Source organism: Pseudorasbora parva, chromosome 14 (genome assembly GCF_024679245.1).
Source record: "Pseudorasbora parva isolate DD20220531a chromosome 14, ASM2467924v1, whole genome shotgun sequence".
NCBI classification, from domain to species: domain Eukaryota; kingdom Metazoa; phylum Chordata; class Actinopteri; order Cypriniformes; family Gobionidae; genus Pseudorasbora; species Pseudorasbora parva.
The window spans coordinates 43,764,645-43,791,207 of record NC_090185.1 but is presented as its reverse complement, the minus strand read 5'-3'; the positions used below and the strand labels follow the sequence as shown (position 1 = coordinate 43,791,207).

General features: G+C 42.2%; 1 protein-coding gene and 1 long non-coding RNA gene across 2 annotated transcripts in view; both read left to right on the top strand.

The window, feature by feature from the left end:
• LOC137040675 (uncharacterized) overlaps positions 1–26,563 on the top strand; it is a 442,512-nt gene that overhangs the window by 339,341 nt on the left and 76,608 nt on the right. The window lies entirely within an intron of this gene.
• Positions 19,624–26,563, top strand: part of LOC137040672 (NLR family CARD domain-containing protein 3-like) — an 83,548-nt gene continuing 76,608 nt past the window's right edge. The window contains exons 1-3 of the mRNA XM_067416464.1: positions 19,624–19,646; positions 19,957–20,152; positions 20,248–22,183. Of these exons, the coding sequence (XP_067272565.1) occupies positions 20,119–20,152; positions 20,248–22,183 (1,970 nt within the window). The 5' untranslated portion in view covers positions 19,624–19,646; positions 19,957–20,118. The remainder of the gene's footprint in view (positions 19,647–19,956; positions 20,153–20,247; positions 22,184–26,563) is intronic.

Sequence of the window (26,563 nt, the reverse complement as noted above, 5' to 3'; positions counted from 1 at the left end):
GCGTAGGAGTCTTATATGTTATCAGTGTGGACAGGAAGGCCACAAACAGTCAATATGTCCTAGTAATGCTCCTACTCAGGCCAATGTTTGTACTGTTCCAAGACCTAGCTGTTTAGCAGCTAGAGTAGTGTTGCCTTATGTGGAGGTAGTCCTTAATGGGCAAAATATTAGGGCACTGGTAGACACGGGAAGTATGCAATCACTGGTGCATTCTGACTTGGTACCTGTGGAGGCCAGGAGTCATACCTCCGTAGGACAGATTTGTTGTGTTCACGGCGAAGAGAGGCAGTACCCTACAGCAAGTGTCCAAGTAAATATACAGGGCCAGGCTTACTGGTTAGAGGTAGGTGTAGTGGATGGGTTGCCTTATCCAATGATTTTAGGTCGAGACTTGCCTGTTTTGGTAGACTTGCTTATGAATAGCACTGACTGCAGTAATAAGGAATGTAGTGTAGCTCTGACCCGGGCTCAAGCTCAGAAATCAAATGCAGATGTTCAGTCCCTTAGTCTGTTACCTTATTTTAGAGCAGAGTTGGAAGTTCAGGCAGGTAAATCTAGGAAATCGAAAAGGCAAAAGAGACGAGAGAAGCTCAGTTTTGCAGTGACACAGTGTGAGGAACCTTGGTTAGAACAGGGTCTAGTCCCAATGGATATCCCGCAGGGGATTGGGTTGATGCAGCAAGAGGATTCAGTGATTGGTTCCCTTTATAGGCAGGTTCAAGAAGAAGTACAAGATGATAGTTCAGGGAGTCTGATGTGTATTAAAGAGGGTGTGCTGTATAAGGGGAAGGGAATAGATGCTTGCATTGTGGTCCCTCAGAAGGCGAAGGATATTGTGCTTGAATTGGGCCATTCCATCCCCTGGGCCGGCCATTTAGGGAGGCAGAAGACGTCAGCTCGAATTAGCCGTCATTTTTTTTTGGCCAAATATGAATAAAGAGGTGGCAGAGTTTTGTAGAACGTGTCCTCAGTGCCAGAAGATTGCCAGTAGAGGTCCTCCCAGAGCTCCGTTAGAGCCCCTGCCTGTAATTGGGGTTCCCTTTGAACAGTTAGGGATGGATGTGGTAGGGCCATTTGAACGAAGTAAAGCAGGAAATCGCTTTATGCTGGTAATCACCGATTACGCAACAAGGTACCCGGAGGTTTTCCCCCTCAGGTTAGTCAAGGCTAGGACGGTGGCCATTTGCCTTATGCAGTTGTTTTCGCGGGTGGGTTTTCCCAAAACGATATTGACGGATCAAGGCGCAAACTTCATGTCCAAGCTTCTTCGACAAGCAAACAGTCTGCTAGGTATTAAGGGTATAAGAACCACACCTTATCACCCACAGACTGATGGTCTGACGGAAAGATTTAATCAAACATTAAAACAAATGCTGAGAAAATATGTGAGTGAATCTGGAGGTGACTGGGATCAGTGGATTCCGTACTTATTATTTGCCTACAGGGAGGTTCCTCAGTCATCTACTGGCTTCTCACCTTTTGAGTTGCTATATGGCCGGGAGGTGCGAGGCCCTTTGTCCCTAATGAAGGAGAGCTGGATGGGTGGCCAGGAGGCCCCCACAACGCAACATGTGCTTTCTTATGTTCTCCAGATGCAGGAGAAATTGAAGAGCATGACACAGCTTGCCCAGTCAAACTTGGTCCAAGCACAGCAACGTCAGCGGCAGTATTATGATCAAAAGGCTAAGGTCAGAAGTTTTGAGGCTGGAGAAAGGGTGTTGGTGATGCTACCCAGTGATAGTAGCAAGCTGCTTGCTAAATGGCAGGGACCTTGTGAAGTACTCCGTAAGCTGGGACCTACTACGTATGAAGTTGCCAATTCAGGAAAGCGGCGCTCAAGTCGGGTATTGCATGTTAATTTGCTTAAGAAATGGCATGAGAGATTGCCCCAAGTGGCTGAGGTGTGTGTGATCCGGCAGGTAGTGGATGAAGATGAAGTGGAGGAGCAATACCTACCATCGCCTTCAGCAAACACCATGGACTTCAATCATCTCTCACCCCCTCAACAGGCACAGCTTCAAAGGATTTGCGGCATAGGGGTGTGCCAGGAGGAACCGGGGCGCACCACTCTGATTCATCATAACATCACCTTGCATGAGGGAGCTGCGACCCGACGTAAGAGCTACCATATTCCGGAACGTCTCTTGCCAGCTTTGAAGGAGGAGGTGAATCAAATGCTGGGTATGAGTATCATTGAGCCATCTAGAAGTGAGTGGTGTAGCCCAGTGGTCTTGGAACCTAAAAAAGATGGGAGTCTACGCTTTTGTGTGGTGTTCAGATATCTGAATTCGGTGTCTAAATTTGACTCCTATCCTACCCCACGAATTGACGACTTGATCGACCAGCTTGGAAGGGCTAGGTGGTTGACCACACTTGATTTATGTAAAGGCTACTGGCAAGTCCCATTGAGTGACAATGCGAAGGAGCTGACAGCCTTTAAGACCCCCTGGGGACTCTTCCATTTCTGCACTATGCCCTTTGGCCTGCATGGGGCGCCAGCGACATTTCAAAGATTAATGGACCAGGTACTGGTTGGGCTGGAAGAATACGCAGCCGCGTATTTAGATGATGTCGTAATTATTAGTTCATCATGGGAGGAACATCTTGAGCATCTGGAAGAGGTGTTTAGGCGAATTCAATCAGCTGGTCTTACGATCAATCCCCGCAAATGTGCCATAGCCAAGAAGGAGACCGAATACTTGGGGTATGTGATCGGTGGTGGGGTAATTAGGCCCCAGATTAAAAAGATACGGGCAATTCAAGACTGTCCCCTTCCTCAGACAAAAACCCAAGTGAGAGCGTTCCTAGGTATGGCTGGGTGGTATAGGCGATTTGTGCCTGATTTTTCTGTTCGAGCAGCAGCTTTGACTGACTTGACCCGGAAGAACTGCCCTGTCCAAATTCAGTGGAAGGAGACGGCTCAGAATGCCTTTCAGGACATCAAAGAGGCGCTATGTAATGATCCTGTGTTGTCTTGTCCCAATTTAAAAAAAAACTCTTTGTTTTACAGGCATAGGAGCAGTGCTGTTACAAGGGGAACTGGGCAATAGCTATCCGGTGGCCTATATAAGTCGGAAACTGTATCCCAGGGAGGTGAAATATTCTACAGTTGAGAAGGAGTGCTTGGCTGTCAAATGGGCCCTGGACACGTTCAGGTACTACCTTCTAGGCCGAGAGTTCCTCCTGGAAACTGATCACCGACCACTGCAATGGATGGATCGCATGAGAGACTCGAATGCACGAATTACTCGATGGTACTTGTCAATGCAACCATATCGGTTTAAAGTTCAGCATGTGCCAGGGAAGAGCAATGCTACGGCAGACTTTCTTTCTCGCCTCCCGGCTTGAAAATGGGTGTGGGAGAGTGTGACGGTCACGGAAGGACCGCATCGCTAATATGGACTGAAAATGTGGAAATGAACTCTCTCTCTCACGTGCACACACACACACACGCACACGCACACACACAGAGATTGTTTATTGATATGAGTTTATTATGATTGCCTATTTGAAGGCGCGAATGAAATACATGTGATTGTGCGATATGTGTCCCATGATTTTAGAGTTCCGGTAAGGAAACAGTGGCGGGAATCTTCGGTTCCGCTTATGTGGGGACTGTACCATTTAATCATTGAGCGTGGGGGTTTCGGGGACAACGCAGCCGAGTTGTTTCTGTTAGTATTTCCTGTTCAATGTATGTGAAATGACATGTGAGGTAACATAAGAGAAGATGTATTGGCTTTTCATGCTTTGTCAACCTGTTTCTCCTAGAATCTATATTTATGGGAAAATGTGTAAAGTGTTGTATGTGAGTTCGTCCCTCCCCATGGGGTAATGGTGCTGGCCGCCAGTATAAATGTGTGTATTTGTTTGAATGGCGTTTTAGTCTGTGCAGGGGGCTGCAGTGGAGAGTGTGGCTTGAGGGCTGCAGGTATTTTCTATGTTTTCTTTGTTTTTCGTTTCTTTTGTATTCTTTGAGGAACTTAATTTTGGAAAGTATTATATTTTGTACTCTTTGTTTTGGATTCTAATTTTGATTTATTTGAATGCTTATTTTTCCAGTTTATTTCTTATTTTCTGGTAATGATATTTTGGGGGTTGGGTTATTTCTATTTTGATGTCTAAATAAATATTCATTGATACTTTAAACTTCTTGTAGTCACTCTGCCTCTGTTTAATTTGGCCAAACCATTCCTTTTTGGTTGCCCATGGTGGGTGACCGTTACATCCATGATGATGGACATAAGAAAATTGTTAAAGAAAACAGGATCTACAGTATTGTTCAAAATAATAGCAGTACAATGTGACTAACCAGAATAATCAAGGTTTTTTCGTATATTTTTTTATTGCTACGTGGCTAACAAGTTACCAGTAGGTTCAGTAGATTCTCAGAAAACAAATGAGACCCAGCATTCATGATATGCACGCTCTTAAGGCTGTGCAATTGGGCAATTAGTTGAATTAGTTGAAAGGGGTGTGTTCAAAAAAATAGCAGTGTGGCATTCAATCACTGAGGTCATCAATTTTGTGAAGAAACAGGTGTGAATCAGGTGGCCCCTATTTAAGGATGAATCCAACACTTGTTGAACATGCATTTGAAAGCTGAGGAAAATGGGTCGTTTAAGACATTGTTCAGAAGAACAGCGTACTTTGATTAGAAAGTTGATTAGAGAGGGGAAAACCTATAAAGAGGTGCAAAAAATGATAAAAAAAAGGCATGTGCAGAAGAGGTTACAATTTGCCAAAGAACACATCAACTGGCCTAAAGAGAAATGGAGGAACATTTTGTGGACTGATGAGAGTAAAATTGTTCTTTTTGGGTCCAAGGGCTACAGGCAGTTTGTGAGATGACCCCCAAACTCTGAATTCAAGCCACAGTACACAGTGAAGACAGTGAAGCATGGAGGTGCAAGCATCATGATATGGGCATGTTTCTCCTACTATGGTGTTGGGCCTATTTATCGCATACCAGGGATCATGGATCAGTTTGCATATGTTAAAATACTTGAAGAGGTCATGTTGCCCTATGCTGAAGAGGACATGCCCTTGAAATGGTTGTTTCAACAAGACAATGACCCAAAACACACTAGTAAATGGGCAAAGTCTTGGTTCCAAACCAACAAAATTAATGTTATGGAGTGGCCAGCCCAATCTCCAGACCTTAATCCAATTGAGAACTTGTGGGGTGATATCAAAAATGCTGTTTCTGAAGCAAAACCAAGAAATGTGAATGAATTGTTGTTAAAGTTGTTAAAGAATCATGGAGTGGAATAACAGCTGAGAGGTGCCACAAGTTGGTTAACTCCATGCCACACAGATGTCAAGCAGTTTTAAAAAACTGTGGTCATACAACTAAATATTAGTTTAGTGATTCACAGGATTGCTAAATCCCAGAAAAAAAAAATGTTTGTACAAAATAGTTTTGAGTTTGTACAGTCAAAGGTAGACACTGCTATTTTTTTGAACACACCCCTTTCAACTAATTGCCCAATTGCACAGCCTTAAGAGCATGCATATCATGAATGCTGGGTCTTGTTTGTTTTCTGACAATCTACTGAACCTACTGGTAACTTGTTTGCCACGTAGCAATAAAAAATATACTAAAAACCTTATTCTGGTTAGTCACATTGTACTGCTATTATTTTGAACAATACTGTACATGTGAGCAGTTGTTGAGTAACTGCGCTTTACAGCTTGTCAAACCATTGGTCAGAGAGGCCACCGAGAGAATGAAGAGTCCACCAACAGAGGTCATTTCCTTGAAATGTTACATTTGCTGGGAAAGTTTGATAGCACTGTATCCAAAAAATTATCAAGTGGACCAGGTAATGCAAAATATGTCCATCATGACATTCAGAGTTACTTGATATAATGGCCTGCATTTTGAGAGAACAGGTTAGTAGCGAAGTTAAATTAGAAGAGCACTTTACTTTAATGGTGGATGAAAAAAAAGATGCGAGCAAAAAAGAGCAGATATCTATTGTTCTGCGCTACATACACAATGATGACATTTATGAAGAGTTTCTTGATTTTGTTCCAGCTGATGGTTTGGATGCAGAGTCTTTACTTGTGACAGTGAAAGGGGCATTGGCTAAATTCAATATAGACAAAAATGCATGCGTTGGACAATGTTATGATGGGGCATCTGTAATGTCTGGCTGCAACATGCAGTGTACGTCCACAGGAGGAGACAGGAGGAGACTGGTGACATAAGAAGTGCAGAGAAGAGGACAGGAAGAGACTGTAGACTTAAGAGGAGCAGAGAAGAGGACAGGAGGAGACTGGAGACTTAAGAGGAGCAGATAAGAGGACAGGAAGAGACTGGAGACTTAAGAGGAGCAGAGAAGAGGACAGGAGGAGACTGGAGACTTAAGAGGAGCAGAGAAGAGGACAGGAAGAGACTGGAGACTTAAGAGGAGCAGAGAAGAGGACAGGAGGAGACTGGAGACTTAAGAGGAGCAGATAAGAGGACAGGAAGAGACTGGAGACTTAAGAGGAGCAGAGAAGAGGACAGGAGGAGACTGGAGACTTAAGAGGAGCAGATAAGAGGACAGGAAGCGACTGGAGACTTACGAGGAGCAGAGAAGAGGACAGGAGGAGACTGGAGACTTAAGAGGAGCAGAGAAGAGGACAAAAGAGCTGTCAATATTGGTGAGTGAAGTGAGTTCGGTAAACCTCTTGCTATTGTATTTCTATATTTAGCATAAATAATAACCTATTTATGTGTACTATAAACTCATATGTTGCAGTAAATCACACCTGTGGAGACTTAAGAGGAGTAAAGAAGAGGACAGGAAGAGACTAGACAGAAGTAGGGCCATCAAAAGGTAGTGAGAGTATGAGAATAGATACTATTTTGTTTTCTCTGACATGGGTGTGGCAATGGCAATTAAAGTTTGAGCATATTGTTTGCAAACTGCAAATTAAAAACAAAGTAGTTGATATGCTGAGTTGTTTTTGTAGTTTATTAGCAGTAATATGCAGTTATTAGTTGTGTCCACTGTATTTTTTGTTGGTTTTCATGAGACCCCCTTTGAAATGACCAGGACCCCCCATTGCCCCCCCAATCAAAATTGTCTGGAGCCGCCACTGGTCTTTTGCCTTTGCACGGCAGTGTTGTGATCTACTTTAAAGGCTTTCCACATTGCCCAATTAGGACTGCCCATGTCGGTGGTGACATTAACCACATGAAGCCCTATGGAAGCTGCCTTGTGAATAATGTTGAGGATGATGGGCTTGTAGGTTGCCCCATTAGTGGAGTTCCCACTGTAGTGATAAGCCACTACTTGCTTCCATCGAATTGTGGTTCCTGCCAACATAAAAACACATGCATGTGTTGCCATTCCTTTGTCGCCAGTTAATTTCACATCCCCATAAAGCTTCCCTCTTCCAAGGTGCAGCTCCACACTCTGTGTATTTGCCATCTCATCCAGAGTTAGCACACACTCCCTCTCCATCACCGCCAGGGCATCTACCTTCAGCTTCGGCATGTCAGATACATCTTCTAACACTCCTGGTTCCATCTTTATATGCTGCAGTCTCCTTTGCAGGGTTCTGATATCAGGGAGAGGAATCTCCATGTCAGTTTTATGGCCTTTTTGACTAGCATTTCCCCATCTAATGCCCCCCTTATTCTTCATACTGATTGCTTTGATCGGATTGTTCTGCCCTTTATCTCAAACGCCTTGCTTGAGTATGCAGTCAGATAACGCCTCCCAAAGACAACAGACACAGGGATTGATTTTCAAGCTTTACTGTTGCCCAAGGAATAACGTAAAACTGTAGAAATACAAAATACAGAATTCTACTGTAAATGTACAGCGTCTACATGTTCATATAACACAATGAAGGCTCTTTACATCACATAGTTAGCATCAACTATATCAGAAATTGGTCTTAAAATTCACAAAATAAAGAAGAAATCCACATTTGACATATTATATAACAATATAAAGTAAATATGCATAGAAATAATTATGTAGCATCATGTACATACCGAAAGTGCCTTCAAAACAACTTAAATTTGAGGAGCGATAGAAGCCATGACCGCATGCTCTTCTCTGCTGCTGCTGAAACTAGGCTCACGTTTGTGATGTCATCATATAAGGATAATATTAATAAATATAATAAATGATCACTTCTTTTGCACATGAGTCCTCTGCCCGCGCCGACCCGGCTCCCTGCTCTGACCGCGCCGACCCGGGGCCCTGCTCTGACCGCGCCGACCCGGCGCCCTGCTCTGACCATGAAAATTTTGTTTTCCCCATTCCTCCCTTGTTGACCCCTGCCTTTTTTGTTCCTTCCTTCTCTGTTTCCCCTGTTCCTCTCGTCCTGCCCTGGTCTGTCCCTCTCGTCCCGCCCTGGTCTGTCCCTCTCGTCCCGCCCCGCCCTGGTCCGTCCCGCACCGCCCTGGTCTGTCCCTCTCGTCCCGTCCCGGTCTGTCCCTCCCGTCCCGCCCCGTCCCGCCCCGTCCCATCCCTCCCGTCCCTCCCGTCCCTCCCCACCCTGGTCTGTCCCTCCCGTCCCTAGTGGAGCGTCTGGTAGCCGCTCCTTAAGTAGGGGGTAATGTCACATGCCTGTCCTGTCTTGAGTGCACATGTGGGTTTTGTCAGTATGGCCTGTGCTTCTGTCATTGTCTGATCCCTCCTCCCTTGTTATCTAATTAGTGTTTGATTTCTCCCACCTGTGTTTCCTCGGTCCCTGCCTCATTTGTTCCCTGTTATAAGCTCCTGGTGTTTGTCAGTCTTTGTGGTATCGTTGTAATGTATATAAAAAGTCTCCTGTCCTCCCCGTGATTCTGTTCTGGTATGGTTTTGAGTTTATGTTTTGATTAAGTATTTTTGCCCCCTTGTGGGTTTTGTTTTGTATTTGTTTATTTTTATAATAAATTATCACTTCTTTTGCACATGAGTCCTCGCACCATTTTCCTTTGTGTTTGTGCCGTGACAAGAGCTCCTTCTGCCCTCTGCCCTTTGCCCTTGTCTGAAATCTTTGTCTTTCTAACTCCTCTCTCAGGTATTTCACACTGGCGTTTGGTGCCACTGTGAAATGGTGCCACTGTGAAATTTCACTCACTGGTATTTAAACCCTGTTCACTTGATTCGTGCACACTGGCTTCTGGCTCATTGGTTCCTGGTATGTCCCTCTCAATTTCCTCACATTATTCACCTTCCTTGTCCTCTCTTTCCTCACTTTCCTTACTTTCTCCCTCCATGTCTGAAATGGTGACATGGCATTGTTAGTGTCACATGCAGTGTGTATAGGCTAGTCAGAGCTGTTGAAAAACAGTTACGGCATTCCCATAGGAACTAAGGAATGCAGAAGTAAAGCATGTCACGGAGCAATCAATAGTTCCAAACTATTACATTCTTTCTTGGGATAAATTCCGTCAACTAGCATCATTTGTTAATATTCACCTGTTGTGTATGGTTCGAGTATTATAAAATTACATTAGGACGTTAAAATGATAAAAGAGATGACCACTATAGCCAGTAGATGGTGGAAGATGAACACTTTTTGGCTCAATAGTCATATCTCTTCTTTTGAATGAATTTTGGTGGTGAGATCAAATCGTGTCGCAACTGTTTTTCTATGGCTCTGAGGCTAGTCATTGAAAACACTTATATTTAAATTCTGACCACATTATTCATCCCAAAGTTCATTTTAGGACAATATGTGTGGTCACTGGCCACTGCATGGACATGTACTGGAGGTTCTTCTAATTGTCGGACCTTTCCTCCTCTTGGGCTCAGGGTGATGCACAAATATGGTTGGAACGGCATCAGTTCTCAATATCAGTTGGCCTTTTTTTTGTTCTTGAGAATTGCTGTCCCTCAAAATGTGCCTGCAGAGTTACTTATGAGGTTATTTTCCACACTGATAATAGCCCATAATTGTGAATCACAGTTTCATTCCAATCTTGTACATATGACAGTAAAACATGTTGAACCTTGATCCACAAGTGAAATGTCCATTATAAACGTAACTTACTGCGCATAATTTTCTATTGTTGTAATCTTTCATGATGGTAAGGTTGCTTCTGCTGACTTGAGCTTACCATTTCTTTCTCCTGTCAGTATCTTTTGGGAAGCCATACATCCGGATCCCTTTCTCGGACCGATTGGTGCATCCAAATACTGCACAGCCAACCATGGTAAGAAAATCAATCTATAAAAGTTAATGTTATGATCAGTTTTCAGGGAAGGTGTGCTAATTATTCCTTCCTATCTCATTGCACTTGCAATCCTGTAGTTGCCTAGCCTAGAAATCTAGACGCACCCTAGCGGCTGCCAATTTAATCGGCCCGCAAGTGTCGTCTAGGAACTCTCAATACCCTTCTGAGCTGTATTCCTCATAATCTGGACGGGCCAATCACATCGTTTATAGAGTCGGCAGGCGGGGCCATAATGACGACGGCCGAGTTGCGTTTGCGTGCTTCTAGTAAACACAGAAACTGGCGAACGGCGGTCTTTTGAATCAGCTTTGACCGCGACTCTGGAAGACTTTTCTCTGAGAAAAGAACAAAGAACGGCACTGAAGTCATTCTTAAAAAGGGAAGATGTGTTCGGAGTTTAGCCGACCGGATACGGCGAATGTTTAATCTATCAACTAGCTCTGCTTCACCTTCATTGCTCTGGTTGGTGTAGCGCTATCCTATCCCGTGCAGAGGGAGTTTGACAGACAACTGTTTATCCCGCCCCTCGGATTGAGCCGTCAATGGTGAGTTTCCAGACCAAACATCTTGATGTGGGTCTGGCTTGTCAGGCTAGTAGTTGCCCACACCTCCAATCAGGACATTTTCATTTTGAAGTGAACAAATCCTTTAACAGTGTTTCCTCTTTCTTTACCACTCCCAGTTCTCTCCAGCAGCAACAGGCTTGATTTAGCTAAAGACCCGGTCTCCTCTGGGGCCTATGACATGGTCTGCTTCTGGGGCCTATGACACGGTCTCCTCTGGGGCCTATGACCCGGTCTCCTCTGGGGCCTATGACATGGTCTGCTTCTGGGGCCTATGACACGGTCTCCTCTGGGGCCTATGACCCAGTCTCCTCTGGGGCCTATGACGCGGTCTCCTCTGGGGCCTATGACGCGGTCTCCTCTGGGGCCTATGACGCGGTCTCCTCTGGGGCCTATGACGCGGTCTCCTCTGGGGCCTATGACACGGTCTCCTCTGGGGCCTATGACGCGGTCTCCTCTGGGGCCTATGACACGGTCTCCTCTGGGGCCTATGACGCGGTCTCCTCTGGGGCCTATGACGCGGTCTCCTCTGGGGCCTATGACGCGGTCTCCTCTAGGGACTATGACGCGGTCTCCTCTGGGGCCTATGACACGGTCTCCTCTGGGGCCTATGACGCGGTCTCCTCTGGGGCCTATGACACGGTCTCCTCTGGGGCCTATGACGCGGTCTCCTCTGGGGCCTATGACACGGTCTGCTTCTGGCAGTGAAATGCTCTCAACCCAAAAATTAATTTATAATATTACATATTACGTGGAGTTTGAATGCTTTTATTATCATTGTGTGGATAAGCATTTGACTGTTTCTTAATAAGTGTTAATATATAATTAAATGTTTTGTTGAATTGACTTAAATTGAGCAGCTTCTGGCATTTGTTGATATTTACTTGTGCATTTTTATGTGACTGTGTCTTAACATATAAGGATTTTAGTAATTATGACCATAGTAGCAGAAGAAAAATATAGCCCTACTGTACATACTGTAAATGTTATACATTATGGGTGCAGTCCTCCTTCCCTCAAATTAAACACAAAAAAAACTATTTAAATTCAAAGGGCTTTATTGACATTTGTACATATGTATGTGTGTGTATATGTGTATGTATGTATGTATATATGTGTATATATATATATATATATATATATTTATATATATATATATATATATATATATATATATATATATATTATATATATATATACACATATATACATACATACATAAATGTATATAGACATATATTATATAGACGTACGTATATGTATGTACACACTGTTTGTAAAACAGAATATATGTATGTATGTGTGTGTATATATATATGTATATATATATATATATATATATATATATATATATATATATATATATATACACACACATACATACATATATTCTGTTTTACAAACAGTGTGTACATACATATACGTACGTCTATATAATATATTTATATATGAATTAGACGCACATAAATGTATATACGTACAACACAGTACATCGGCCGTACTGAAAGTAATCCCGTTATCAGCGTTAATTTTATGGATCGTAGGCTATTAGGAACATAGGTCATTTAACCATCTCATAACAGACCACACTATTAACGTTAATGCTGTTTCTCCTTCACTCACCAGATAGAATAGAATAGTAGTCAATGTAATAACCAATGTACATTATGCGTTAATATTTACAGAAAATTTGCAAATAGTCGTTGCTGTAAATGTGCTATAACAGCAGCCCTCTTTCCTCCAAAATTAAAAATAACGTTAATGCTGTTTCCGTTTTTCCCCAGAAAAAAAAAATAATTAGATAGCCTATCTATATGTATTTTAGGTGTCAACTTTATATTCAATGAACTTTATCGTCAATTACCGGAAATTGCGGCAAATATAGTATTTGCTGTAAAATATAAATGTATTCTAACTTTATGTTATGGGAGCAGCCCCGCCTTTTCCCTCCAAAATTAAACACAAAAAAAACTGAATAATGCTGTGTTTCCGCCACTCCCCCCTCCCAATTTTTTTTAAAAAATATATGTATTTAATATAAATAGCAACGTAATAATACATGTACATTATGCATCAATATTTACCAATAATGGCTGTAAATATATCTGCTGCTGTCTGTCCCACTTAAAACCATTCAAACTGGTTGACAGCCCGGATTTGTTTGGAACTATTGAGAGCTACATGGACCATCAACTGACTGTTGATCTTTGCCCCCCCATCCCTTCACTCCTCAGTCATTTCATAATTAACATTTCCTTTTACAGTCTGCAGGTATAAACTGAATATTTATTGAATATTATAATAAACGTTATATCCCTCAATTATGCAGGACTTCTTCAGATGGAGGGACACCCATTCCTCCTGAAACTAGCACGAGCCAACTGCAAGACTTTTCAACGTTTTTGGAAATATTTCCAGTTTCTCCGGAGGGCCAACCACCGTCAAAGAAGCAGTGTGTTGATAGTGGGTTTTCATGACAAGTGGCGCCTCTACCAGCATGCCAGTAGATCAGAACATCTTTTCTGTAAGAATCAAAATCCATAAACACAGCACTGGCACCCATTAACTCGGCATTAATTCACAGGGACAAATGACTCAGATGAGAACAGTTGTCATTCTGTCTTACAGCATTCTTCTCTGTACACAAGCCTTCAGCCACAAAAGTGGCAAGGCTGATTGCCCAGGAGGGGTAGAAGACAAATGGCTTCAAACCAGAGGAAATAACAAATGTTGGAAACCAGCCACGTAATGCATTTTAAAGACACACCCTTACATAGCTCGTTGTGTGACGGAGCAGACGTGGACGAGTCTTGCTATTAATGATTTTGGTGCATCAGGTTTTGGTAAGAATATTTTAGTTGTCTTTTTAAGGCCAGAATTTTTTTTATTTATTTTTTTTTATATATTTTTTTTTACTTCTACTGAAATGTCTCAATTTTATGTTTTCTATATAACAGGAGTGGTTAGATGCGAATGTTCAAAGATGACATTGTCTGTGATTACCACTGAAAGGTAATCACCGCGGCAGAACGGAGGACCATGATGAAGGATATTCATGATGTTGATGGCCTTTATGGCTGCCTCAACAACTTCCTGCATCTGGACCACACCAGCACTAGGTGCCCAGTAGAGGTTGATGGCCTTTATGGCTGCCTCAACCACTTCCTGCATCTGGAGCACACCAGCACTAGGTGCCCAGTAAAGGTTGATGGCCTTTATGGCTGCCTCAACCACTTCCTGCATCTGGACCACACCAGCACTAGGTGCCCTGTAGCGGTTGATGGCCTTTATGGCTGCCTCAACCACTTCCTGCATCTGGACCACACCAGTACTAGGTGCCCAGTAGCGGTTGATGGCCTTAATGGCTGCCTCAACCACTTCCTGCATCTGTACCACACCAGCACTAGGTGCCCAGTAGAGGTTGATGGCCTTTATGGCTGCCTCAACCACTTCCTGCATCTGGACCACACCAGCACTAGGTGCCCAGTAGCGGTTGATGGCCTTTATGGCTGCCTCAACCACTTCCTGCATCTGGACCACACCAGCACTATGTGCCCAGTAGCGGTTGATGGCCTTTATGGCTGCCTCAACCACTTCCTGCATCTGGACCACACCAGCACTAGGTGCCCAGTAGCGGTTGATGGCCTTTATGGCTGCCTCAACCACTTCCTGCATCTGGACCACACCAGCACTAGGTGCCCAGTAGCGGTTGATGGCCTTTATGGCTGCCTCAACCACTTCCTGCATCTGGAGCACACCAGCATTAGGTACCCAGTAGCGGTTGATGGCCTTTATGGCTGCCTCAACCACTTCTTGCATCTGGAGCACACCAGCATTAGGTGCCCAGTAGCGGTTGATGGCCTTTATGGCTGCCTCAACCACTTCCTGCATCTGGAGCACACCAACACTAGGTGCCCAGTAGTGGTTGATGGCCTTAATGGCTGCCTCAACCACTTCCTGCATCTGCAGCACACCAGCACTAGGTGCCCAGTAGCGGTTGATGGCCTTTATGGCTGCCTCAACCACTTCCTGCATCTGGACCACACCAGCACTAGGTGCCCAGTAGTGGTTGATGGCGTTTATGGCTGCCTCAACCACTTCCTGCATCTGGACCACACCAGCATTAGGTGCCCAGTAGCGGTTGATGGCCTTTATGGCTGCCTCAACCACTTCCTGCATCTGGAGCACACCAGCACTAGGTGCCCAGTAGCGGTTGATGGCCTTTATGGCTGCCTCAACCACTTCCTGCATCTGCAGCACACCAGCACTAGGTGCCCAGTAGCGGTTGATGGCCTTAATGGCTGCCTCAACCACTTCCTGCATCTGGAGCACACCAGCACTAGGTGCCCAGTAGCGGTTGATGGCCTCCTGTTGGTGCGCTGGCAGGTTTTTGGCAGCTACACCAACGGCCCCACACATTTTCTGACTGCTGCAAGCTGCCAGTTTATACCTAGAGACTGTAAAAGGAAATGTTAATTATGAAATGACTATGAGGAGTGAAGGGATGGGGGGCAAAGATCAACAGTCTGTTAGTCTTGAAAATGTACTTTAATTATTATTGGCACAGAAGTAATTCCATACGAAGGCAGCTCCACCGATCCATGCGACTGAACATGGCAAAAGTCAGTTCTAAACCTCACACACATCAGTGCAGAAACTGTGAACAAACTGTAAGGTTGCTTTGAGCTCATTTTCTTCTGTCTATATTTTTTCAGAGATCAAGCGCAGTACAGCACAAGTGTCAGGGTCAAGATGATGCAAGTTTTATTTAAGTCTGTTCCGTATTGCTCAGTGTAACCGGGAAATGTTTTCACACACGTGTAGAGCAGCTATTACGTTCCATAAAGGAAGGGATACAACACAGCTTTATTAGGGGTGTCTGTGTGTGGCTGGCTGGTGTGTGGCTTTTCTCCTCACTGCATCATCTCACACTTCTCTTTTTCTTTCATCGCAGGTAGACAACGTCTCCAAGATGCTGAGGTACATCCAGCCAAGTGGGGATGAAGTCAGCTTGGACTTCCTGCTAAAGTCCACTGAGACCAAAGACTACCTCACCCAACTCCGGCGCGCTGACATGGGCACAGTCACCATACATCAAGAACATGATCCGGTTTGTTCAGTTTTTGAAGACCCACCTGAACTTGGCTGCAGCAGATCCTGACTTCTACAGGAAGTGCTAAGCCTACCTCGACCTCCTCACTTCCATCAGAAAGCCAGTGGCAAAGTCCAACAGCAAGGTCATCTGTAAAACAAGGTCAGTTGCTATTCTGCTTTCCATTTGTTTTTCTTTAATGACTTCCTCCATATTGATAGTACTTTTGTGCTGGCTGTACATCTGGGGTAATGTGATAGAGACGTGTGTAATTCTCCGCTGCATTGTTTTGTTGTATATCATTCTAGGTATGAACGGTTCCAAGAGGGTAAGAAAATCCTTCAGGAGTGCCAGGCCGTCCTCCGGAAGGCCAAGAAAGACATGCTGTCCGTTTATGGGAGGCTGCTGGAAGGTGACCACGTGGCTTCAGAGGAAAAGACCATGTTCTGCTACTACTGTGAAGCAATCCTGATCCTCAGTCACTTCCAGAGACCAGGAGCGGTGGAGGCAATAACAGTAAGTGTTAAGACCTCAGTTTTCAGGGGACATCAGCTTAAACAGATTATATTAGGTAGTCTGCGACAAGGACGTTTATGTCAGTTATTCACTCTGTGTGTGTTTTGTTAGACAGAAGAGTGGGACAACAGAAAACATTCTTGGGGAAAGGTGTGCGTGGCAGTAAGCGAACACAATACTGTGACAATGCAGATCGCCGTGTTTGCCCTCACAATAGAGGAGGCAGCAGTAAGGACACTTTGTACAGGCTAAATTGCCCTACCATGATATGCAATGAGACCAGCAATGAACCAACAGATATTAACAGATGTATTTATTTATTTTTTGTCTCTGCAGATGCTGGATGCATGCTGCACATGGATCCACCCTGACTCCATCCGGCCAGATGTAGACAATACTAACAGATTGTTTGTTTCGCCGTCGGGCACGGAGATTAGGAGTGCAACCAATGACCTCTCTCGTCTGCACCAACAGTAAGTATTAACAGCTGCCCATAAGACCAAAAAGTATCTGTTGGATTAGCATTCAACTAATAACGGATTTGTGCATGTATTAAACGGATCAGCCTCTAGAAAATGATATAATTCAGGTTTGGGAGTTTCATCTGATATTTCTGCCCCATTGCAGCTACAAACTGCCCAACATCAAGAGCCAGCAGATCCGCAGGACCGTGGAGACAGATGTGGCTGCCATCTTCACAGAGGAGCTGAAGGCGTCTGTGGCCCACTACATGGTGGGTGAAGTTAAGAGACCTCCAGCGTCCCGAGTGTGGCATTACCTTTAGATATCTGGGCCGACACATTAAGTTAAGCTATAGAGAGCTCACAGTAAGTTTAATCTCAAACTAGCATACCTGCTTTTGTCAATTAATTAAAAATAATCATAAAATAAAGTTCAATAAAACTGTCCCTTCAGAGAAAAAAGTGTGTGCGTGTGTGTGTATTTTTCTTCATATTGTGTTAAAAATGTATACTAAATATATATATATATATATATATATATATATATATATATATATATATATATATATATATATATATATATATATATATATATATATATATATATATAGGTTTTTTTTCAATATGGAGAAATTGAGTATGTGTGTTATAGATGATTTGAAAAGGCTCCAGGCCTTCTGGGTATGTATTAAGTAGTGTTATCACGATACCTAAATTATGACTTCAATACGATACCAGACTAAAATACCTCGATACCGATACTAAATCGATACCACGGTAAAAAACAAACAGAAAAACAGATAATATGATTAATATGACAACAGAACTTATTATTCATTGTTTTATTTATTTTTTACCAGTGTTGGGCAAGCTACTTGGAAAATGTAGTGAGCTAAGCTACCAGTTACTCTACATTAAATTCAGCTTCACTACACTGAAGCTAACCCCCTGGGAAATGTAGCAAGCTAAGTTACAGCAACTTGACAAAAGTGCTTTACTACATCTAAGCTACTTTTTATTTATTTAATTTTATATTGAACCCACTTCATTCCAATCAATGCTATTTCAGTGATCAATAAAAGTCAAGCATATAGACACACATTTTTTTTTTAGTTATACTGTAGCGACTCAGGCGAATCAAACACACAATCGCCAGTTACATTTAACAAATATGTTTTGAATGCTTTGTGCTTAGTAACAGACCTTCCCCCAACACAACAGAGAAACATTCTCCGTTACCCTGGAAACCATCTGATAAGAAGTTTTACGGCCCAAAAGAATTTGGCCACATGAAAAGTTCCATACACAGAGAGTTAAAGCTTGTAAAACACATGCTTTTACCTCAAATTATAGACAAACCATCTATAAATGAACATGCACCCCAGGACATTATATGTAAACACATAACTGTCTTGTAAAATGTTTCTTCTGTATGGTATTTTGCATCTTTTTGTCTTTGTCTTAACAAATTAATAGTTCAGAGACCCATTGATTCAAGATTGGAACAAAGAGCCATAAAATCTTCGGAGGAATTTCCCGCCTGGAAATCCCAACAATCTTATTGGTTAAGTCTAACCCTGGAGGGCAGGACTACCCCCAGACCTTAAAAAGGGAGATGCCCTCCCTCTTCGCTCTTTTCTCTCTCTTCTCTCCCTGGCTGAACCAACACGCCACCGTGGCTGGCCATTGAGCCAGGCCACCAATGCAGGCCCTCCAAGCAGGCCCCAACTCTTCCCCTCTTCCTCCTCTTCCCTCCTCGCTTCGCTTTTGCATCGCATCAAATTACTAGCCCCAAGGGCATTCTTCAGAAGGAGAACACGGAGCATCGCTAGAGCAACCAGCTTATCCCTTATCCCTAATTCTTTGTCTCTCTCTCTCTCTCTCTCTCTCACTCTCTCTCTCTCTCTCTCTCTCTCTCTCTCTCTCTCTCTCTCTCTCTCTCTCTCTCTCGCTCTCTCTCTCTCTCTTTATCTCTCTAAGTTCAGTCTATTCATTATCTTTGTTTATGTACCATATTCTTTCGTTTACTATCTATATTTCTACTCTCTTGATGCATATTTAGTGTGTACTTTCTGTGTGAATTGTAGTGTTATTTTTAGTCTGTGTTTATTAAACCTCCAAAAGACATTTAATGAGTTGAGTCTGTTGTTCTCCCACATACACGAAGTCAATGAAACTTACGATCTAACGTTACCTAACTGCTTATGCTACTATTTTGGTAAAGTAAACCGTACGACCACTTGAAATATTGATTTTGTCCTGATCAGTAAAGCTAGGAGGCATAAAGTCACCATGGAAAGTAGATCATGCATTCAAACATTAAAATGTTCATTTATCAAAATACATGAAGGACAAATGCACAGCTGCAATATTTAAACCTTTTAAAATGAGACCTGTAGTAAAGTGTTTTCCTCTTCTCTGTTCTTTGTGTCATTAGTGTAAGATCAGGCTCAGGTGTGTCCAGCTCTGTGTCTGTGAAGAGTGACCGTTCAAAAGATGGTGATATGCCGAACTTCAGTGAGGAAACACCATCATCTGCCAAAAGGTATTTCATGTGTTTCTTATTTTTGGTCACTTGTGGACTGTTTTGGAAACTTTATAAGTGAATAATGCTTATTGCAGATAATGTTATAGCTAACATGCTAGTTACAGCTAATCAGCTTTTGTTTCTTTATTGTTAAAAAATATTTACAAGAGATTTCTGTAATATTTTGTCTGAACATTCTGTATTTTATTTTATTTTATTTGTTAACAGGCTTCAATATGAGACATTAGACTCAATCGTACACACTCACAGGAACGTCAGGAATTTCACAGACAATCTCCAGCGGATCTTCCAGGTAAGAAAACACATTTTCATAAGTGTTTTATATTTATAAAAATGTAATAAAACACAGAAGTTTAATTTCTAATTCATCTTGACAATTTATTTTTAACTTTTAAAGAATGCAATAAAAGGTAATCATATATTAATTATATTTATTAAAGGTAATACTATATTTAAAAAATCATTATATTTGTCAAAAATGACACCATTATCATGTTTGTCTTTTTAACTGATATTTTAAATGATTGGATAAATGGTTTTCAGGAAATGTGGATGTACAGTTTGGTTTAAATTGTTGTTCTGTCTTTTTTCTTTCTTTGTAGGATCTTGAGAGCAAAATAATCAAGTTTCTGAAGAACGAACTGGGAAAGTTTAAGAAGATATTGCAGAAAGAGAACACAGAATCCTTGGTGAAGGACTTTAATGAGAACAGATGCAGTATCAAAGAAGCAGCTCTTGATCTCACACTACATTACCTGAGAGAGATGAAGGAAAATAAAGCTGCTGATGCTCTAGAAGGTAAGAGACTCATCAACATCTGTCAGATTGACACTTATAAATGTAGGAGAGAAAATCAAGACTAAAACTATCTTTTTTTCTGTTCCTGTGTTTAGATGAGCTGCTCTTCATTCATCAGCTAAAGTGTGGCCTAAAGAAGAAGTATCAAAGTGTGTTTGAAGGAATTGCGAAGCAAGGCGACTCCACACTTCTGAATAACATCTACACAGATCTCTATATCACTCAGGGTGGCAGTGAACCGGTCAACACTGAACATGAGGTCAGGCAGATTGAAGTTGCTTCCAGGCGTCATGAATCACAAGAGATACCAGTTAAATGCACAAATTTATTCAAAGCATCTGAACAAAACAAAGAGATCAGAACTGTGCTGACAAAAGGAGTCGCTGGCATTGGAAAATCCGTCTCTGTGCAAAAGTTTGTTCTGGATTGGGCTGATGGAAAAGAAAATCAAGATATCAGATTCATATTTCCTCTTCCATTCAGAGAGATGAACTTAAAGGAGAATGAAAAACAAAGTTTGATGGACCATCTAACTCAGTTTTTCCCAGAGACAAAAGGACTAAACCTTACAAGAAAGAATGATTTTAAAGTTCTGTTCATCCTTGATGGATTGGATGAATGTCGTCTTCCTCTGAAGTTTGACTGTAATGAGACGTTGTGTGATGTATCGGCACCAGCCTCTCTGGATGTTCTCCTGACGAACCTCATCAAGGGAAATCTGCTTCCTTCTGCTCTCATCTGGATCACCACCAGACCAGCCGCTGCCAGTAAGATTCCTCCTGAGTGTGTCGACCGGCTGACAGAGATACGAGGATTCATTGATGAACAAAAGGAGGAGTACTTCAGTAAAAGATTCACTGATGAGAAAATAGCCAATGAAATCATTGATCATGTTAAACAATCAAAGAGTCTCTTTATCATGTGCCACATCCCAGTCTTCTGCTGGATTTCAGCCACTGTTCTCCAAAACATTCTGGAGGAGAAAAGAAATAATGATCTGAAAAATAATCAGTCTGATGAGATCTCTGAAACACTGCAGGAATCAGATACTGACGACACTCCCAGGACTCTGACACAAATGTACACACACTTTCTCCGCTTTCAGATCCAGCAGAGCCGCCGGAAGTATGATGGAGAATACACACCAGATGTGTCCTGGGATAAAGACACCATCCTATCACTGGGAAAGCTGGCATTTCAAGAGCTGGAAAGAAACAACCTGATATTCTACGAATTAGACCTGGAAGCCTGTGGTATTGACGTCTATAAGGCATCAGTGTATTCAGGCATGTGTACCCAGATCTTTAAGGAGGAAACAGGGATCGTTCTTGGGACCATGTACTGCTTTGTTCACTTGAGCATTCAAGAGTTTATTGCAGCCCTTTATGCACATTTGTTTCTCGACGTCAAAGAGAAAAGTGTGTTTGTTCAAGAGTCTTCAGAACAGGAAAACAAAAATGAAACCATGATTGATTTGCTTAAGACCCTTTATGCATATATTATTCTATACATCAACAAGAAAACTGCATTTTATCAAGAGTCTACAGAACAGGAAAACAAAAATGAAGCCATGATTGATTTTCTCAAGGCTGCAGTGGACAAGGCACTCGAGAGTGAAACTGGACACCTGGATCTTTTCCTTCGCTTCCTCCTTGGTCTGTCGCTCCAGTCCAATCGCCGACTCTTACGAGGTCTGTTGACACAGCAAGATGAAAATGACCAGAGCAAGAAGGAAATTGTTTATTACATCAAGCAGAAACTTGAAGCTAATCTGTCTCCAGAGAGATCCATTAATCTGTTCTACTGTCTGAATGAACTGAATGATCAAACTCTGGTGAAAGAGATTCAGACCCACCTTAGTAAAGGAAGTCTCTCATCTGCTGACCTTTCACCTGCCCAGTGGTCTGCTTTGGTCTTTGTGTTGTTGACATCAGAGGAAGAGCTGGAGGAGTTTGAGCTTCAGAGATTCAAGAAATCAGACGAGTGTCTCATTAGACTATCAGCAGTCATCAAAACCTCCAAAGTTGCACTGTAAGTCAAAGGCAAACTAAGTCATTTTTAGTAGTGTTTTTTTTTTTCAGGGTTCCCACATGTCCTGGAAAAACCTGGAAAATTGATGGTTTCATTTTTTAAATAATTTTTTTTGTGTTATCCTTTAGCTTAAAACAAAGAGTTTCCTTATCCTTGAAGCAATTAACATAAGTAGAAGAACGTGCTATATTCAGGGATGCTAAGTTTTGAAACATTAGAGAAGTATTTTAAAAGATAAGAGAACTTTAGTCTTGTGTTGGCCCTTGCTGCAGTTAGCTAATTATATTAACTGGTCTGGTCCCACATCTGAGTTTTGCGTGGCACATTCACATGGGATAAGCAAAGCCTGTGAATTTACTCGAATTTACTGACTTTTCTCCTGGATGTGACTTCAAGATTTGTAAATGTTTTTTCATTATAGATATACAGGGAGTGCAGAATTATTAGGCAAGTTGCATTTTTGAGGATTAATTTTATTATTGAACAACAACCATGTTCTCAATGAACACAAAAAAACTCATTAAAGGGGGGGTGAAACACTCAGTTTCAGTCAGTGTCATGTCAATCTTGAGTACCTATAGAGTAGCATTGCATCCTGCATATCTCCGAAAAGTCTTTATTTTTTTAATAATTATATAAGAAAGATGCGCTGTTCCGAGTCTTTCCGAAAAAAGCCGAGCGGGTGGGGGCGTGTCATGTGAGCGGAGCTAAATAATGACGTGTGCAGCAGCGCGCTGCAGTGAGGAAAGTGAGTCGCTCTGTGAGGAAAGTGATTCGCTCTGTGAGGAAAGTGATTCGCTCAGTGAGGAAAGTGATTCGCCCGCCGCGTGAGGAAAGTGATTCGCTCTGTGAGGAAAGTGAATCGCTCAGTGAGGAAAGTGATTCGCCCGCCGCGTGAGGAAAGTGAGTCGCTCTGTGAGGAAAGTGATTCGCTCTGTGAGGAAAGTGATTCGCTCAGTGAGGAAAGTGATTCGCCCGCCGCGTGAGGAAAGTGAGTCGCTCTGTGAGGAAAGTGATTCGCTCAGTGAGGAAAGTGATTCGCCTGCCGCGTGAGGAAAGTGAGTCGCTCTGTGAGGAAAGTGATTCGCCCGTCGCGTGAGGAAAGTGCTAATACAGATCGACCGCCGGCCTATCAGTGGGTAAGTCAGTAGCTACTGGTTATATCACCTGTTTAGCATCCTACAAGCCAGCGCTTTGATGGGCGTAGCCTGTTGCTTTCGCTCTCTCCCTCGCTCTCTCTCACGCGCTTCCGGTAGAATTGTCCGTAAGGCCCATACAAGGAAATTCCGCCCCCGTTAACTTCAAAGGGGACGCATGATCTCAAAAAACTTGCCGAAACTTATGACTAACCGGAAGTAGTATTTTTGACAAAGAAATACTCCCATCAAACGTCCACCTTAACTTTTGAAACTTTGTCTATGTTTAGTATGGGATTCCAAGTCTTTAACAGTGTAAAAAGATCAGTATGCATGAAACAGAATTTCACCCCCCCTTTAATATCAAAGCTAAATATTTTTGGAAGTTTTAGTTTTAGCTATTTTAGGGGGATATCTGTGTGTGCAGGTGACTATTACTGTGCATAATTATTAGGCAACTTAACAAAAAACTAATTTATACCCATTTCAATTATTTATTTTTACCAGTGAAACCAATATAACATCTCAACATTCACAAATATACATTTCTGACATTCAAAAACCAAACAAAAACACATCAGTGACCAATAAAGCCACCTTTCTTTGCAAGGACACTCAAAAACCTGCCATCCATGGATTCTGTCAGTGTTTTGATCTGTTCACCATCAACATTGCGTGTAGCAGCAACCACAGCCTCCCAGACACTGTTCAGAGAGGTGTACTGTTTTCCCTCCTTGTAAATCGCACATTTGATGATGGACCACAGGTTCTCAATGGGGTTCAGATCAGGTGAACAAGGAGGCCTTATCATTAGATTTTCTTCTTTTATACCCTTTCTTGCCAGCCACGCTGTGGAGTACTTGGACGCGTGTGATGGAGCATTGTCCTGCATGAAAATCATGTTTTTCTTGAAGGATGCAGACTTCTTCCTGTACCACTGCTTGAAGAAGGTGTCTTCCAGAAACTGGCAGTAGGACTGGGAGTTGAGCTTGACTCCATCCTCAACCCGAAAAGGCCCCACAAGCTCATCTTTGATGATACCAGCCCAAACCAGTAGTCCACCTCCACCTTGCTGGCGTCTGAGTCGGACTGGAGCTCTCTGCCCTTTACCAATCCAGCCACGGGCCCATCCATCTGGCCCATCAAGACTCACTCTCATTTAATCAGTCCATAAAACCTTAGAAAAATCAGTCTTGAGATATTTCTTGGCCCAGTCTTGACGTTTCAGCTTGTGTGTCTTGTTCAGTGGTGGTCGACTTTCTGCCTTTCTTACCTTGGCCATGTCTCTGAGTATTGCACACCTTGTGCTTTTGGGCACTCCAGTGATGTTGCAGCTCTGAAATATGGCCAAACTGGTGGCAAGTGGCATCTTGGCAGCTGCACGCTTGACTTTTCTCAGTTCACGGGCAGTTATTTTGCGCCTTGGTTTTTTCACACGCTTCTTGCGACCCTGTTGACTATTTTGAATGAAACGCTTGATTGTTCGATGATCACGCTTCAGAAGCTTGGCTATTTTAAGACTGCTGCATCCCTCTGCAATATATCTCACTATTTTTTACTTTTCTGAGCCTGTCAAGTCCTTCTTTTGACCCATTTTGCCAAAGGAAAGGAAGTTGCCTAATAATTATGCATACCTGATATAGGGTGATGTCATTAGACCACACCCCTTCTCATTACACAGATGCACATCACCTAATATGCTTAATTGGTAGTAGGCTTTCCAGCCTATACAGCTTGGAGTAAGACAACATGCATAACGAGGATGATGTGGTCAAAATACTCATTTGCCTAATAATTCTGCACTCCCTGTAGCTGTATGAACTCATAAAGAGTCATATGTATCGATATCGTTTTGATTGTTTTATAGTAATAAAAATGATTTAATTCAGTTAGAGAACAGACGCTACAGTTAAAAACTGAACTGAGCACAGACAGTAGGAGTCAGATATCATTCATCACGAGTGAGAAGCTGAAAATATACGGCGGAAGATTCAGTTTCAAAGCTGTAAAAGCGCCCATTTATGGTAAATGGTGAATGGGCTGCATTTATATAGCGCTTTTAACAGACCCATGGCCATCCAAAGCGCTTTACATCTTGCCTCACATTCACCCATTCACTCTCTCATTCTCATTTAAGCCAGCTTGTCATTGTACTGTTCTGTTGTTATGTTTTTCATTAAGTATAGTATTGATATTAATATTAAACACACCATTCAAATAGTTTGCTCCCAAATTGGTACGTATTCTAAAGTGAAAGAAATCTGTACGACCGTACAGGAATTCATAACGGTGCGTATTATGAATGCAGCCTCCATTCTTTGTGAAAGATAAAGATAGAAACGCGCCTTGCATAAATTATATACGATCTGCCTAATCCTGGCCAAATCACAGAGATGTCGATTCGCACGGGACTACTATTATCACAGGACCTCAGTGTTCAGTGAAATATGGTAGGTCATTTGCGGGGGAATTTTTACTTTACAAATTACAGACATGGCCGATTCGCTCACCCGAAAAGATCACAGACATTCTCTGCAATTATTACAAATCACCAGAGGTCCCCAGATAATACTAGCCCCATGCAAATAGGGTTAATGTCAACTGGTAATCAGCTACCTAACCTGGTTAATATTATTTCAGTAACTTGCTAACCAGTTATTTTAATACTTTATAAGCCTTGGATCTGCAACCTACAGCAATTACACAGCATGTTATATTTAGTTCTTATTGTTGTCAATAGTGCAGGTACTTTGGTATTGGGCTGTGCCGGTAAACATGACAACCGCACCACCACACTGAGTAGCTCCGGTGGGGGTCGGCCAAAACTTTTTATTTTTGTATGATGCACCTCTGTGGGGAAATATACAACAATATATATATATATATATTTAAACTAATATTTACTTTCTTATATAACTATGATTTACTGATATTTATTTAAATGTTTTAAAGGCTGTAGTATGTTGTTTCACTGATGGAAGTACTAAAATAAACACATACAGGTGCTGGTCATTTAATTCAAAAAGTTTATTTAGTTCACTAATTCCATTAAAAAAGTCAAACTTGTATATTATATTCATTCATTACACACATACTGATATATTTCAAATGTTTATTTCCTTTAATTTTGATGATTATAACTGACAACTAAGGAAAATCCCAAATTCAGTATCTCTCTATTTATTATCTATGGTAATAAATTAGAAGGTTCAATATTGAAGACACCTGGTTCCACGCTCTAATC